We start from the raw sequence: 13,345 nt of genomic DNA, 5'->3' as shown, positions 1-13,345 counted from the left end.
AGTGATTTGTTATTCTGTTATTTTATTAGCAAGTCCTTAAGAATACAGTGATTTGTTATTCTGTTGTTTTATTAGCAAGTTCTTAAGAATACAATGATTTGTTATTCTGTTATTTTATTATCACGTCCTTAAGAATACAGTGATTTGTTATTCTGTTGTTTTATTAGCAAGTCCTTAAGAATACAGTGATTTGTTATTCTGTTGTTTTATTAGCAAGTCCTTAAGAATACAGTGAGTTGTCATTCTGTTCTTGTTTCTTTAATGTTTTCAATTCTATGTTTTTCTAATTTGGGCTCAGAAGTGACTTTTGTGTTCGAACAGTAACGTACGTGAAGGAATTATCTTTTATGTATGATTTATTTTAATCTATATTTTTATTTCTAATGTGTAATTCCTTACAGTTTTAACATTTGAAAGAACTTATGAATCTGTAATAATGATTTAGTCAAGTTATGTTCCTCAAAAGACTCAGCAGGAAGTCTGATGGCCTACAACGCTAAACACCGAGTTTCGATATCCGTGAAGGACACAGCATAGATAGCCTATTGCGTCACTTTGTGTTTAACAAACAAAGAAATCGGTGGTTGTTTAAGACAAAGTTTTCCACTTTGTGGATCACGGACTAGATTCCACCGACCATACAACCATCAAACAAAATTTAAAAATAAATAAATGAAGCTAACAGAACTTAGTTTCAACGTCTTTGATTTTCAGGCTTAGCTACTTAATATTTATTACCTTTTACCGTATCATTCAGATGTTAGATAATCCGCTTCTATTGTTACTATCTGTTCTATGCCAACCACGGATATGGAAATCCGGTTTTAGCATTATAAGTCCTCAGACATACCGCTGATCCACTGATGGTGTGATGGGGACTTTTTATGTAGAGTACATTGGAATTTAAAACTCTCGAGGATGAAGAAAATTGTTACCAATTCACTCATGAACCATTAGTTAACTAAGGATTGAGTTTCCATTCATCAATAATGTACAATAATAAAACATAATTAAGTACTGCTGAGTGGTAATTCAACAAAATTTTTCCATATTTACTTTATAACACGTTAGGGTACTGTGGTAAAAGCAACAGTCCAGCTAAGGTCGTTCTGATTGCTACACATGCTGATGTAGCTGGTTGCTACCGACATGCTACAACAGGAGAGTACGTCAGCGGCGAAATTTCAGCTTTGTTGCAGGAGGTGCAAAGAACGTTCCAGAACATTTTTGACCTTCACGACACAGTTTTTATCACAGATGCTCACGTGGCTGGTTCTCCAGGAATAAGGAACTTAAAGCAATATTTGAACACGGAAAGAACGAAAATTGTTCAGGTGAATGACGTAACACGTGACAGGAACCACGTTTAATAGTCTGTTTCGAGAGTAGCATGTTTACAGTGTTTAAATTTAGTGTTTAACAATCCTAAAAATTAGTTTTATTTCTGTCATCTCTTTGAAATTCGCGCAAAGCTGCACGAGGGCTATCTGAGCTAGCCGGTTTTAATTTAGCAGTGTAAGACTAGAGGGAAGGCAGCTAGTCATCTCCAACCACTGCCAACTCTTGGGCTACTCTTTTACCAACGAATAGTGGGATTGACCGTCACATTATATCGCCCCCACGGCTGAAAGGGCGAGAATGTTTGGTGCAACCGGGATTCGAACCCGCGACCCTCGGATTACAAGTCGAGCGCCTCAACCACCTGGCCGAGTTATCTCTTTTTTAATAATAGGGTTCATATTTTAACTTTAATTACGTCACAAGTTTTACGTTCCGTTTTATTGTTTATTTGAGAGTAAAGCCACATTGGGTTATGCGCTGTTACACCCCAAAGAATCGAACCCCGGATTTCAATGCTGTAAGTCGGTAAAATTATTGCTGTCCTGCCGGATGGATCTCTGTTTTAACACGAAGTACAACAGAGCAATATGTTTGTAAGCTTTTTTACTGTTTATTAATAATTACATTATTTATACCAAGAGTTAAATAGTAACATAATAACTGTAGTCGTGTATTGTTCTTTAAACAAGGATATGACTCATGAAACAAAGCTCATAATGTTTCTAAGGTTATTTATCTGCTGTTATATAAACAAGGACATGACATATGTGACAGACTTTGTAAAGTGTCTAAATACCACAATTCGTGTTAATTTTCAATAACATAATGATTTGTTTAAATTATAAACAAATTATAAATTTTAAATTATAAATTACGTTCTCTTCATATTCCCTCAATGCAGGACGTTCCCAAGAGCACGGGATTCTTGGAAGCTATGGTGACTCACCTGCAATCTTGGAGAAAATCAACCTGTTCAAATCCTGTGTTGCTATGGCAACATTTTATTGATATGGTTCACATGCAAGTTAACCCCCTAGCGGGAATAGAACACATGAAGGAAATTATTCAACAACTGCAACTTATGGGGGAGGTGAGACGACTAGAAAATTATATTAGTAACCTATTAGTTTCTTATTAACATGTAGTAACTTATTAGTTTCTTATTAAGATGTAGTAACTTATTAGTTTCTTATTAACATGTACTAACTTATTAGTTTCTTATTAATATGTAGTAACTTATTAGTTTCTTATTGACATGTAGTAACTTGTTAGTTTCTTATTGACATGTAGTAACTTGTTAGTTTCTTAATAACATGTAGTAACTTATTAGTTTCTTATTAACATGTAGTAACTTATTAGTTTCTTAATAACATGTAGTAACTTATTAGTTTCTTAATAACATGTAATAACTTATTAGTTTCTTAATAACATGTAGTAACTTATTAGTTTCTTATTAACATGTAGTAACTTATTAGTTTCTTATTAACATGCAGTAACTTATTAGTTTCTTAATAACATGTAGTAACTTATTAGTTTCTTAATAACATGTAGTAACTTATTAGTTTCTTATTAACATGTAGTAACTTATTAGTTTCTTAATAACATGTAGTAGCTTATTAGTTTCTTATTAACATGTAGTAACTTATTAGTTTCTTATTAACATGTAATAACTTATTAGTTTCTTATTAACATGTAGTAACTTATTAGTTTCTTAATAACATGTAGTAACTTATTAGTTTCTTAATAACATGTAGTAACTTATTAGTTTTTTAATAACATGTAGTAACTTATTAGTTTCTTATTAACATGTAGTAACTTATTAGTTTCTTAATAACATGTAGTAACTTATTAGTTTCTTATTAACATGTAATAACTTATTAGTTTCTTATTAACATGTAGTAACTTATTAGTTTCTTATTAACATGTAGTAACTTATTAGTTTCTTATTAACATGTAGTAACTTATTAGTTTCTTATTAACATGTAATAACTTATTAGTTTCTTATTAACATGTAGTAACTTATTAGTTTCTTATTAACATGTAGTAACTTATTAGTTTCTTATTAACATGTAGTAACTTGTTAGTTTCTTCCTAACATGTATATTTTTATATTAGTAACTTATTAGTTTCTTATTAACATGTATATTTTTATATTAGTAACTCATTAGTTAATATTAGCATGTATATTTTTATATTAGTAACTCATTAGTTAATATTAGCATGTATATTTTTATATTAGTAACTTGTTAGTGTAATTATTAACATGTATATTTTTATATTAGTAACTAATTTGTGTAATTATTAACATGTATATTTTTATATTAGTAACTCATTAGTGTTGTTATTAACATGTATATTTTTATATTAGTAACCTATTAGTTTCTTATTAACATGTATATTTTTATATTAGTAACTCATTAGTTTGTATTAACATGTATATTTTTATATTAGTAACTTATTAGTGCTGGTATTAACATGTATATTTTTATATTAGTAACTTATTAGTGTTATTATTAACATGTATATTTTTATATTAGTAACTCATTAGTGTTATTATTAACATGTATATTTTTATATTAGTAACTTGTTCGTGTTATAATTAACATGTATATTTTTATATTAGTAACTTATTAGTGTTATTAACATGTATATTTTTATATTAGTAACTTGTTCGTGTTATAATTAACATGTATATTTTTATATTAGTAACTTATTAGTGTTATTATTAAAATGTATATTTTTATATTAGTAACTTATTAGTGTTATTAACATGTATATTTTATATTAGTAACTTGTTCGTGTTATAATTAACATGTATATTTTTATATTAGTAACTTATTAGTGTTGGTATTAACATGTATATTTTTATATTAGTAACTTGTTCGTGTAATTATTAACATGTATATTTTTATATTAGTAACTTATTAGTGTTATTAACATGTATATTTTTATATTAGTAACTTATTAGTGTTATTATTAACATGTATATTTTTATATTAGTAACTTATTAGTGTAATTATTAACATGTATATTTTTATATCAGTAACTTATTATTGTTATTATTAAGTGCCACTCTTCCAGACTTTCATTAATATTTTCCATGTGTTAAATTTATATTTTAAATATCTACACATTAGTAACATATGTACTTTACTGGAACTTTTAGTGATAATTTTGTTTTCAGTTTGAAAACTGTGTGAGGAGTTCTTATTATAAAAAAAGGCTATCTATGCTGTTTATTTTTTGAGTAGAATTATGTTAAATATTTCACGAAATTTGTGGTCACTAGGGGCGTAGATCCTGGAGGGTGGGTGTATACAACCACCCTTCATTTTAGGTGGGGGGTATGTTGCATACAATCATTGCCCCTTCTGTTTGGTCTGTTGAATTGTTTGTTTGCATCACACGCCTACAAATTGTGTGTTTGTTCTTGTGATTCTCGTGTTCTTATCAATTGAATTACATAATTAGGCCTAGATGTAGGGTTTTTCAGTAGCCGAAATGTACATCTTTAATATAGGTGTGCTTCTAAGCTTTTCGATCTAAGCGATAGTTCGTAAGTATCAGTCAGTAGGCCTAAGTATACATGTAAGTATCTTGGCAACAAGATTACTCTGTGACTGCATGTTTACAGCTTTCAGGTTCAGAGATTACCAATTTGCAAATGGAACAGTCCATATACGTGGTTGCCAAAATCATCCCCCCATCGGGTGTAAAAAAATCTACGCCCCTGGTGGTCACAACATATAACTGTGAAGTTAAGTACAAACAGTTCGCTCTCAGTTAATATAATCACTGTTCTTTATTTCCAGTTTGTTACTTATTTTATTTTTAATGGTTTTATTATGATACACTAAATTATATATATCATGAAATAATTCATTTTTTGTGCTAAGTTAATTTATTTTTTAATTTTGTTTTTGATTTAAGTAAAAAATGGTTTGTAAACTAATAAGCTACAAATAGACAAGTTTGATAGAAGTGTTTGTTTACTTCTTGGAGACGTTTCTCAGGACAAATGTTTGACGTTTCAGGTTTTGTTTCTTAAGTCATCCCCTTACAATGAAGACATGGTTGTGCTAAATCCACGGTGTTTGTGTGTAGATTTCATTGGTCATCTGTTGTCCCAAGAGCACCTGGAACAAGCACGTGTTACTGGATTGTACACAACTGATGACTTTCAACTTCTGTTTCCCGAAACACATGCTTTGGATTTACTACAGGTGAGAAAATGAATCCGTTTGGAAAGTGGGATTATGGGAAGATATCTCGTACTAACAACTAATTATTATATGGAAATTTTAAAAAATAATTAATTTCACTTCATAGTGATGCTGTTGTTTGTTGTTTTGAATTAAGCACAAAGCTACACAATGGGCTATCTGTGATCTGCCCACCACGGGTATCGAAACCCGGTTTTTAGCGCTGTACCGCTGAGCCACTGGGGGCCGTATTGATGCTCTTTAAGAATTAATTACACTTGAGGTTATTTGTAAACATGTGTCCATTATTTAATTTACGGCCCGGCATGGCCAAGCGCGTTAAGGCGTGCGACTCGTAATCCGAGGGTCGCGGGTTCGCATCCCCGTCACGCCAAACATGCTCGAGTTCAGTTTAAAAATTATAAAACGATGTAAATGGAATTTTAAAATAAACAATATTTTCACATACGTGTCTTTCAGTCAAATATCAAAGATCTTACAAAACCAAATATCACACAAAAGTTTCAACTGAACTAGAAAGTAAAGTGATATTCGTGTAAGTTTGTTTTGAACTTCGCACAAAGCTACACGAGAGCCATCTGCGCTAGCCGTCCCTAATTTAGCAGTGTGAGACCAGAGGGAAGGCAGTCATCACCACCCACAGCTAACTCTTGGGTTACTCTTTTACCAACGAATAGTGGGATTTACCGTCACATTATAACGCCCCCACGGCTGAAAGAGCGAGCATGGTTGGTGCGACCAGGATTCGAACCCGCGCTCCTCAAATTACGAGTCAAACGCTTTAACACACTTGGCCATGCCGGGCCGATATTCATGTAAGAATGCTAGCACTATCAAATTTATAAATTGTATTTTTTGAAAAACAGAAAGCTATGAGTATTTATTAAGAAATTAATAGGCCTAGTTCTTCAGAATTGTTAAGTTTTCCTTCCGTCCCAAACCTCCTCCAAACCCGACGAGTATTTGTTAGTGAGGTAATTTTCACCAAATTAATTTACTTAAACAGAACAAGCTGGCAAAACATGATTATAATTAATTATACTTGTCATAAGACCTATTATGTTTTTAACACTATATACTTTATCAAATCTCTTAAGGATTTTCAAAAATTAGAAGAATGTATAATAATGATGGTATTCAAATCACCCTATGTTCACCATGTCCATTGCCAACGACGCTTTTTGCTCAATCCAGACCTCATCAGACCAGCTAGGATAGAACAAATACATGACGTTAATACCATTTCCAAGCCAGTTAAACGTGGCTTTAATTGATTATACTTGTTACAAGACATTAATGTTAGGCCTATTTTATTTTTAACACTTTGTCACTTATCTAGTCCCTTCGAAATTTTCAAGAATTAGAAATGTGAAAGATAAAAACATATTTGAAAGCTGATTTACAGAATGTTAACAGATAAAGTTTTCTTTTATTCCTTGCGCAGGTTGCACAGGCCTTAAATATATGCACCCGTTGTGACAGTGAAGACGACGTGGAATTCGAGTTTCCTTGTTTTAATCTCATAGAAACTCTGGAAGGATTGTGGGAAAAGGGAGATAAACGTTATGTTTATGGTGGTTACGCTGGCATCAAGATACAAGCTCCAAGTGAATTACCTTGTATCTTAGCTTGCCTGTTTCCTCGCCTTCAGGTATGTTAGTTCCGTCTTTCCTCACCAGGTTTCCTTCTTTCATTTAATCGAGTATTACGTCACGCGAAAACTTCCTTATTCATTAACATAGGTTTAAAATAGAGTTTAATTTTATTAAAATAACTAAAGTGTTTTGGATGTTACATCGTAACAGCTATAGTTAATATATTCAAACATACCAAGTAGTACAGATAGCGATAACAGTTGTTAAAGGATTTTTTTTACCATAAATTATAAGGTTCAAATGAGACGGTCAGCTAACGAGCATCCTGACCCAGAAAATGACCTCTACCAATGGCACCATGGCTTTAAGTTTTGTAGTGGATGTCTAGAAGGGTTAGTGACCCTTTCTGATCATAGAAAAACCATTGAGATCAAAGTTCGAGGACCGAATTCACGAAGAACAGACTGGTAAGTTAGATTTAGCTGAGACGTTCAACGTCATTATTGTAGGACCCAAAGATAGGGGCTGTAGTGTTGTGTGAGGGTTGATAGTCATTAGAAGTAATACAAACCACATTAAAGAGAACAAACCATATCTGTATCTTGGGTAGCTTCTAGGTGTTATATACCTTTATACACGTATAATATAGATGAGATTTTTACATATTGACAGGAAGGCTACCCTATTATCAGTTTGGTTGGTTCTGAATTTCGCGCAAAGTTACACGAGGGCTATCTGTGCTAGCCGTCTCTGATTTGGCCCTGTAAGACGAGAGGGAAGGCAGCTAGTCAGCGTCACCCCCCGCCAACTCTTGGGCTACTCTTTTACCAACGAATAGTGGGATTGACCGTAAGATTATCACGTCCCCACGAGTGAAAGAGCGAACATGTTTGGTGTGACGGGGATTCGAACCCGCGACCCTCCAGTTACGAGTCGAGTACCATAAGCATCTGGCCATGCCTATTAGCAGTATTTCTAGTTTGGTTTCTTTACACATTGTGTGAGATTCTTAAAATGTTTGTAGTTGAGCACAAACCTCGAAATCCAGTTTTTGGTATTACAGGACATACCGCTGACATACCGAATTTCACAAACATAATCAACCCGGCATGGCCAGGTGGATTAAGGTGTTCGACTCGTACTCTTAGGGTCGCGGGTTCGAATCCCCGTCGCACCAAACATGCTCGCCCTTTAATCCGTGGGGACATTATAATGTTACGGTCAATCCCACTATTCGTTGGTAAAAGAGTAGCCCAAGAGTCGGCGGTGGGTGGTGACGACTAGCTGCCTTCCCTCTAGTTTTACATTGCTAAATTAGGGACGGCTAACGCAGATAGCCCTCGAGTAGCTTTGCGCGGATTTCAAAAACAAACACAAACATAAACAACATGTAAAAATGTATTTGTGTGTTTTTATCTTACAGTGTTAACTGGTGTATTTTTAATTAAAACATGATTGGTTTCACACCCGACTGAATGAACACTGTTTAAACCACTCTCACGGTCTTCTAATTCCACTGTTTTGTGGCAAACCCACTGATAACAAATACCAGTTTATCTTTGAAATTTGTCATACAATAACATCTTATAATGTGTTATAAATATTCGATTCAACTAGTTATTTACACGATGATATGATTTCATCGTGTTATCCAACTGTTATAAAAACCTATCACTTTAATCTCAGAAACTCATTTCCTGAAGTTCCCGTTGTCTCCTTGTCCATCCAAAAGTGAATCACATACCATCATTACATGGTTGTCATCCATGCTATAAACTTCTTTGTGAAACCTACAAGCTTGTTAAAGCTCGAAAGTGCTTAGGTTATATGGTTTCTATCTTCCTACATTAACACTTCCTGAACCTACGTGTTTTTATGACATCGTGAATATTAAACATGTGTTTAGCTTGAATACTTCAACTTATTACTTAACGGGTGGCGTTATTTAACACGTGATATCTGACAAACACCATGTTCAACGTTTGTTTACCTTTATTTAACATTTCCTCTTGTTACAGTTGAACAGCTCACACATGATATCTGACTATTACAAACACCACGTCAAACGTGTGTTTGCCTTTAATGGTTTAGCTTAATGTAACGATTCAACTTTTCATTAAAATTAATTTGATTTTATATATAACACCTGACTGGTGTAAAAAAATCACTAAACGGCTTGACTGATAAAAACATTGAAATTAGCAAGTTATTTCCAACCCGAGTTTTTTTACTATATAACTTTCATGTATCCTAGTTTCTACTTTCTGGAGGACCTGGTGAGTGTGGTGGACCAGATGCTGATTGACACATGTCCTGGACTCCTCGTGAGCAAGCACCTTCTCAGCAGCTCAGAACTCCGGCTTCATTCACTCCAGCCAACTAGTTATCCCCCTGACAAGGTGATTTTGGCCCTTTTAAAGGATGGAACATCAGCTGTTGTTTTAGGACACAGCCACAAGGAGGAAGTATTGGACTTGGTGTTTTTTGGTGCATCTGACTTGATTGCACAGTGTCTTACACCAAGGTCTGAGTCCTCTGTTGACGTGGGTGTTATTCTCGGTCCAGATCTCCACGTTTCTCATCTGTCACTACTGTCTCGCCAGAAGCTTTGTTCAGTGCTCGATCCCCCAGAATCAATGGGACGGGACTGGTGTATGCTTGGAGTGCTGCTCGGAATGTCCGAACACCTCCCTGATATCGACCCTGGGACTTATCCATCCTTCAGTCCGACTGGTCGTACCCTAGAGGAGTGGTCCAAACACCCTAGTAGTACCATTGGAAATCTTCTCTCAAAGCTGGAGGAGCTAGGCCGGGAAGACGCCATTCAAGTGATCCTTCAATCAGCACCACTCTTAAAAGTGTTTCCTTCACCTGATGAAATCCCAGACAACTTGGATGTGGCTGGAACAGCGTCCCACTCGTCTGGTTCTAACGTTTCTTGATAAGATAATAAAAGTGTCCATTGCTATCAAAGAAAATATCCTTATTATTTTTGTTTCAGTTGAATTCCTTGGAGCAAATAAAAATAAATCATTCATCAAATCTAAGAAATCGATATCTCAGTATATGTCATATAATGGTATATCATTCACTGAGTTTAAAAAAAAACTGATATCTCAGTATACTGTCATTGAATGGTATATCATTTACTGAGCTTAAAAATTGACATCTCAGTATACTGTCATATAATAGTATATCATTCACTGAGTTTAAAAAACTGATATCTCAGTATACTGTCATATAATGGTATATCATTCACTGAGTTTAAAATTGACATATCAGTATACTGTCATATAATGGTATATCATTCACTGAGTTTAAAAAACTGATATCTCAGTATACTGTCATATAATGGTATATCATTCACTAAATCTACACCTTGAGAGACTTTTGTATGTACATAAAATATTAAGGATTGGAAATTATTTGAACGGTTGGTATTTAAAAATACGAATGTTATATATTATAGATAACCTCTCCTTATACAAATTCATAAAACGAGATACGAACTTTCCTTAATCTGCAGGCATTTTTAAATGTATTTCACGTTGTGATAAAAGTCAGACTCTATCTAATTTTACAGTGTTATTCATTGTGTTATAACAACCAGATCTGGTTCAATGGGTTTCACACTGAGGTGGAACCAGAAATACGTCTATTTAGCATATATTTAAATTTGTGTTTAATCGTTTGTCTTTGTACAACTAGGAATGAAAGAACTGCATTTATCTTCAGCTGTTGAAATCGCTAACAATCAAAACTTACTTATGTTACGTTGTTAAAGGTTAAATATTTCGAATGTAACAGCAAAGTCAAATAATAAAATTAATACGTGTCACTTCTTTTATCCTTCTTTCTGTCGAGGGTGCCCCCTGCTGGTACAGCGGTGAGTCTACGGATTTACAACGCTAAAATCAGGGGTTCGATTTCCCTCGGCGGGCTCAGCAGACAGCCCGATGTGGCTTTGCTGTACGAAAATACACATCTTGATGGTTTCAGAAGTATTTTCCTCGCTGTACTAGCGAGGAAAACCACCAAGTTACATCGTTTATTTGTGTGTTGTTAAGCGTAAAACCACACAGTGAGCTATCTGGACTGTGCCCATCACAGGTATCGAAACCCGGTTTTCAGTGTTATAAATCTTCATATTCACCGCTGAGCCACTGGCGAGAAGAGGGAACCACCAAAACATAACTAAAAACATGAACTACAACAACTTATAGTTCCTCGTGATAAAGTGATTGCATAATAGTAGGATATAACAACAACAACATTAAAAGTCCTAGCATGCAGTTCGTTTTACATTCCCGTCGTGAGGGCTAAGAAACATTTGATTTCACTGCAAGATGTGGCGCGAGTAAACTTCTAAACTAACTCGCTAGCCCATCTGAAAAGAAACAGCGAAATCCAGGCACAAACATCGCAATGTTTTATTTATTTATATATTCTATATTTACTAATTTATTAATCTATTTATTACTACGGTTGTCTGTTTCTGTATTTATTCATCTGTTCCTCTACGCATTTTTGCTGTTTGTTTGATTACATTTCCCTACAAACAATGGTTTCCACATCAGTGATGTCGAGAAAACCCACTTGTAGAGAAAAATATATATGTAAAAACGGCTCGTTTGGGTTGAGAAATGTTTTTACGTAGAGGAGCGAACAACGTTTCGACCTTCTTCGGTAATCGTCAGGTTCACAAAGAAAGGAAGAGGTAACCCGACGATGACCGAAGAAGGTCGAAACGTTGTTCGCTCCTCTACGTAAAAAATTTTCTGAAACCAAACGAGCCGTTTTTACACATACGGGTTTCCACATTCATTGATCGTAAGTCTCTATAGCCTCTCACAGGTGTCGCCACTTGTTCGATACATCAGTTGCTCCAGTAAAGAAATTTCTGAAGGCTGATTTTGATCACCGTTCAGTTCTAAGATTTTATTTCACGTGGATCTACTCATGCGCTGCTTTAACCTAATCAGAAATTTTCTATCTCTCCTTTGAAACCCATTACAGCGTTTGAAGAACTTCTCAGTCGTGTGCTGTTGGGCTTTTAACGAAAAGATAACATTTGTGCTGATTCACTTTCACGTGCTGTGCAATTCCGTCATCATAAGGTCATTTACCCTACAGTAAGCCGTGTGCATTGTTCACTGAGTTATATGGTGTATTGATTATCTCGTTAATAATGTTATAAACAATGACGGTAGCGGCCTCTACAATGAATGTTATCTCTATTATATAACATTTAAACTGTTGCTGAGTCTAAGCATGTTTTTATAATGTTTTTACCGAAATTTCTAAGATTGTCCAATAATTTGACATACAGCTTTGTGTAATAATTATTCATTATATGGCATAGACTCGTTTTAAAGTCTAAACAAGACGAAACACAGAAAATAGAAAAATAACAATAGCTTAGAAAAACCATTCAAAAATAACAGTTTGTTTGTTATCTTATAGCAAAGCCACATAGGGCTATCTGCTAAGCCCACCGAGGTAAATCGAACCCCCTGATTTTAGGGTTGTAAATCCGTAGACTTACCGCTGTACTAGCGGGGAACGAATCAACAGTAACATTTAAACAAGACAGAAATATATTTAAATACAACTTATGTGAAACTTATTCAAATTTTACTTCTACTGCCTCGTTTGTAAAGATGTTTGGAATTCCCTGATAACCCATAAATAATTCGAATGATTATTTGGACTTCATCTTGAATTCTTAGCACTTTCTACTGCTAAACAATTCTTTAAGAAATGGTTTGTGTGTGTCTTCTTATAATAAAGTCACATCGGGCTATCTGCTGAGTCCACCAAGGAAAAACGAGCCATTGATTTTACTTTAAGAAAGGTTTGTTTGTTTTTCTGAATTTTGCGCAAAGCTACTCGAGGGCTATCTGCGCGAGCCGTCCCTAATTTAACAGCGTAAGACAAGAGGGAAGGCAGCTAGTCATCACCACCCACCGCTAACTCTTGGGCTAGTCTTTTACCAACAAATAGTGGGATTGACCGTCACATTATAACACCCCCACGGCTGAAAGGGCGAGAATGTTTGGTGCAACCGGGATTCGAACCCGCGACCCTCTGATTACGAGTTGAACGCCTTAACACGCTTGGCCATGACGGGCCTTCTTTAAGAAAGGGCTGATAGCGTTAGCTCTGCATGGCTCTGAGCTTGTTGTA

The 13,345-nt window shown here is 34.6% G+C and overlaps 1 protein-coding gene across 3 annotated transcripts in view; it reads left to right on the top strand.

The window, feature by feature from the left end:
* Positions 1 to 10,201, top strand: part of LOC143222355 (death-associated protein kinase 1-like) — a 113,633-nt gene extending 103,432 nt beyond the window's left edge. For all 3 annotated transcript variants that reach the window (XM_076448789.1, XM_076448790.1, XM_076448788.1), the window contains 6 exons: positions 1,072 to 1,334; positions 2,243 to 2,431; positions 5,376 to 5,564; positions 7,009 to 7,215; positions 7,454 to 7,626; positions 9,414 to 10,201. In XM_076448789.1, coding sequence (XP_076304904.1) covers positions 1,072 to 1,334; positions 2,243 to 2,431; positions 5,376 to 5,564; positions 7,009 to 7,215; positions 7,454 to 7,626; positions 9,414 to 10,101 — 1,709 coding nt within the window. In that variant the 3' untranslated portion in view covers positions 10,102 to 10,201. The remainder of the gene's footprint in view (positions 1 to 1,071; positions 1,335 to 2,242; positions 2,432 to 5,375; positions 5,565 to 7,008; positions 7,216 to 7,453; positions 7,627 to 9,413) is intronic.
* Positions 10,202 to 13,345: the final 3,144 nt, after the last annotated feature.

Source organism: Tachypleus tridentatus, chromosome 8 (assembly GCF_004210375.1).
Source record: "Tachypleus tridentatus isolate NWPU-2018 chromosome 8, ASM421037v1, whole genome shotgun sequence".
NCBI lineage: Eukaryota > Metazoa > Arthropoda > Merostomata > Xiphosura > Limulidae > Tachypleus > Tachypleus tridentatus.
The sequence above is the reverse complement of the archived record's forward strand: the minus strand, read 5'-3'. Positions and strand labels throughout refer to the sequence as shown.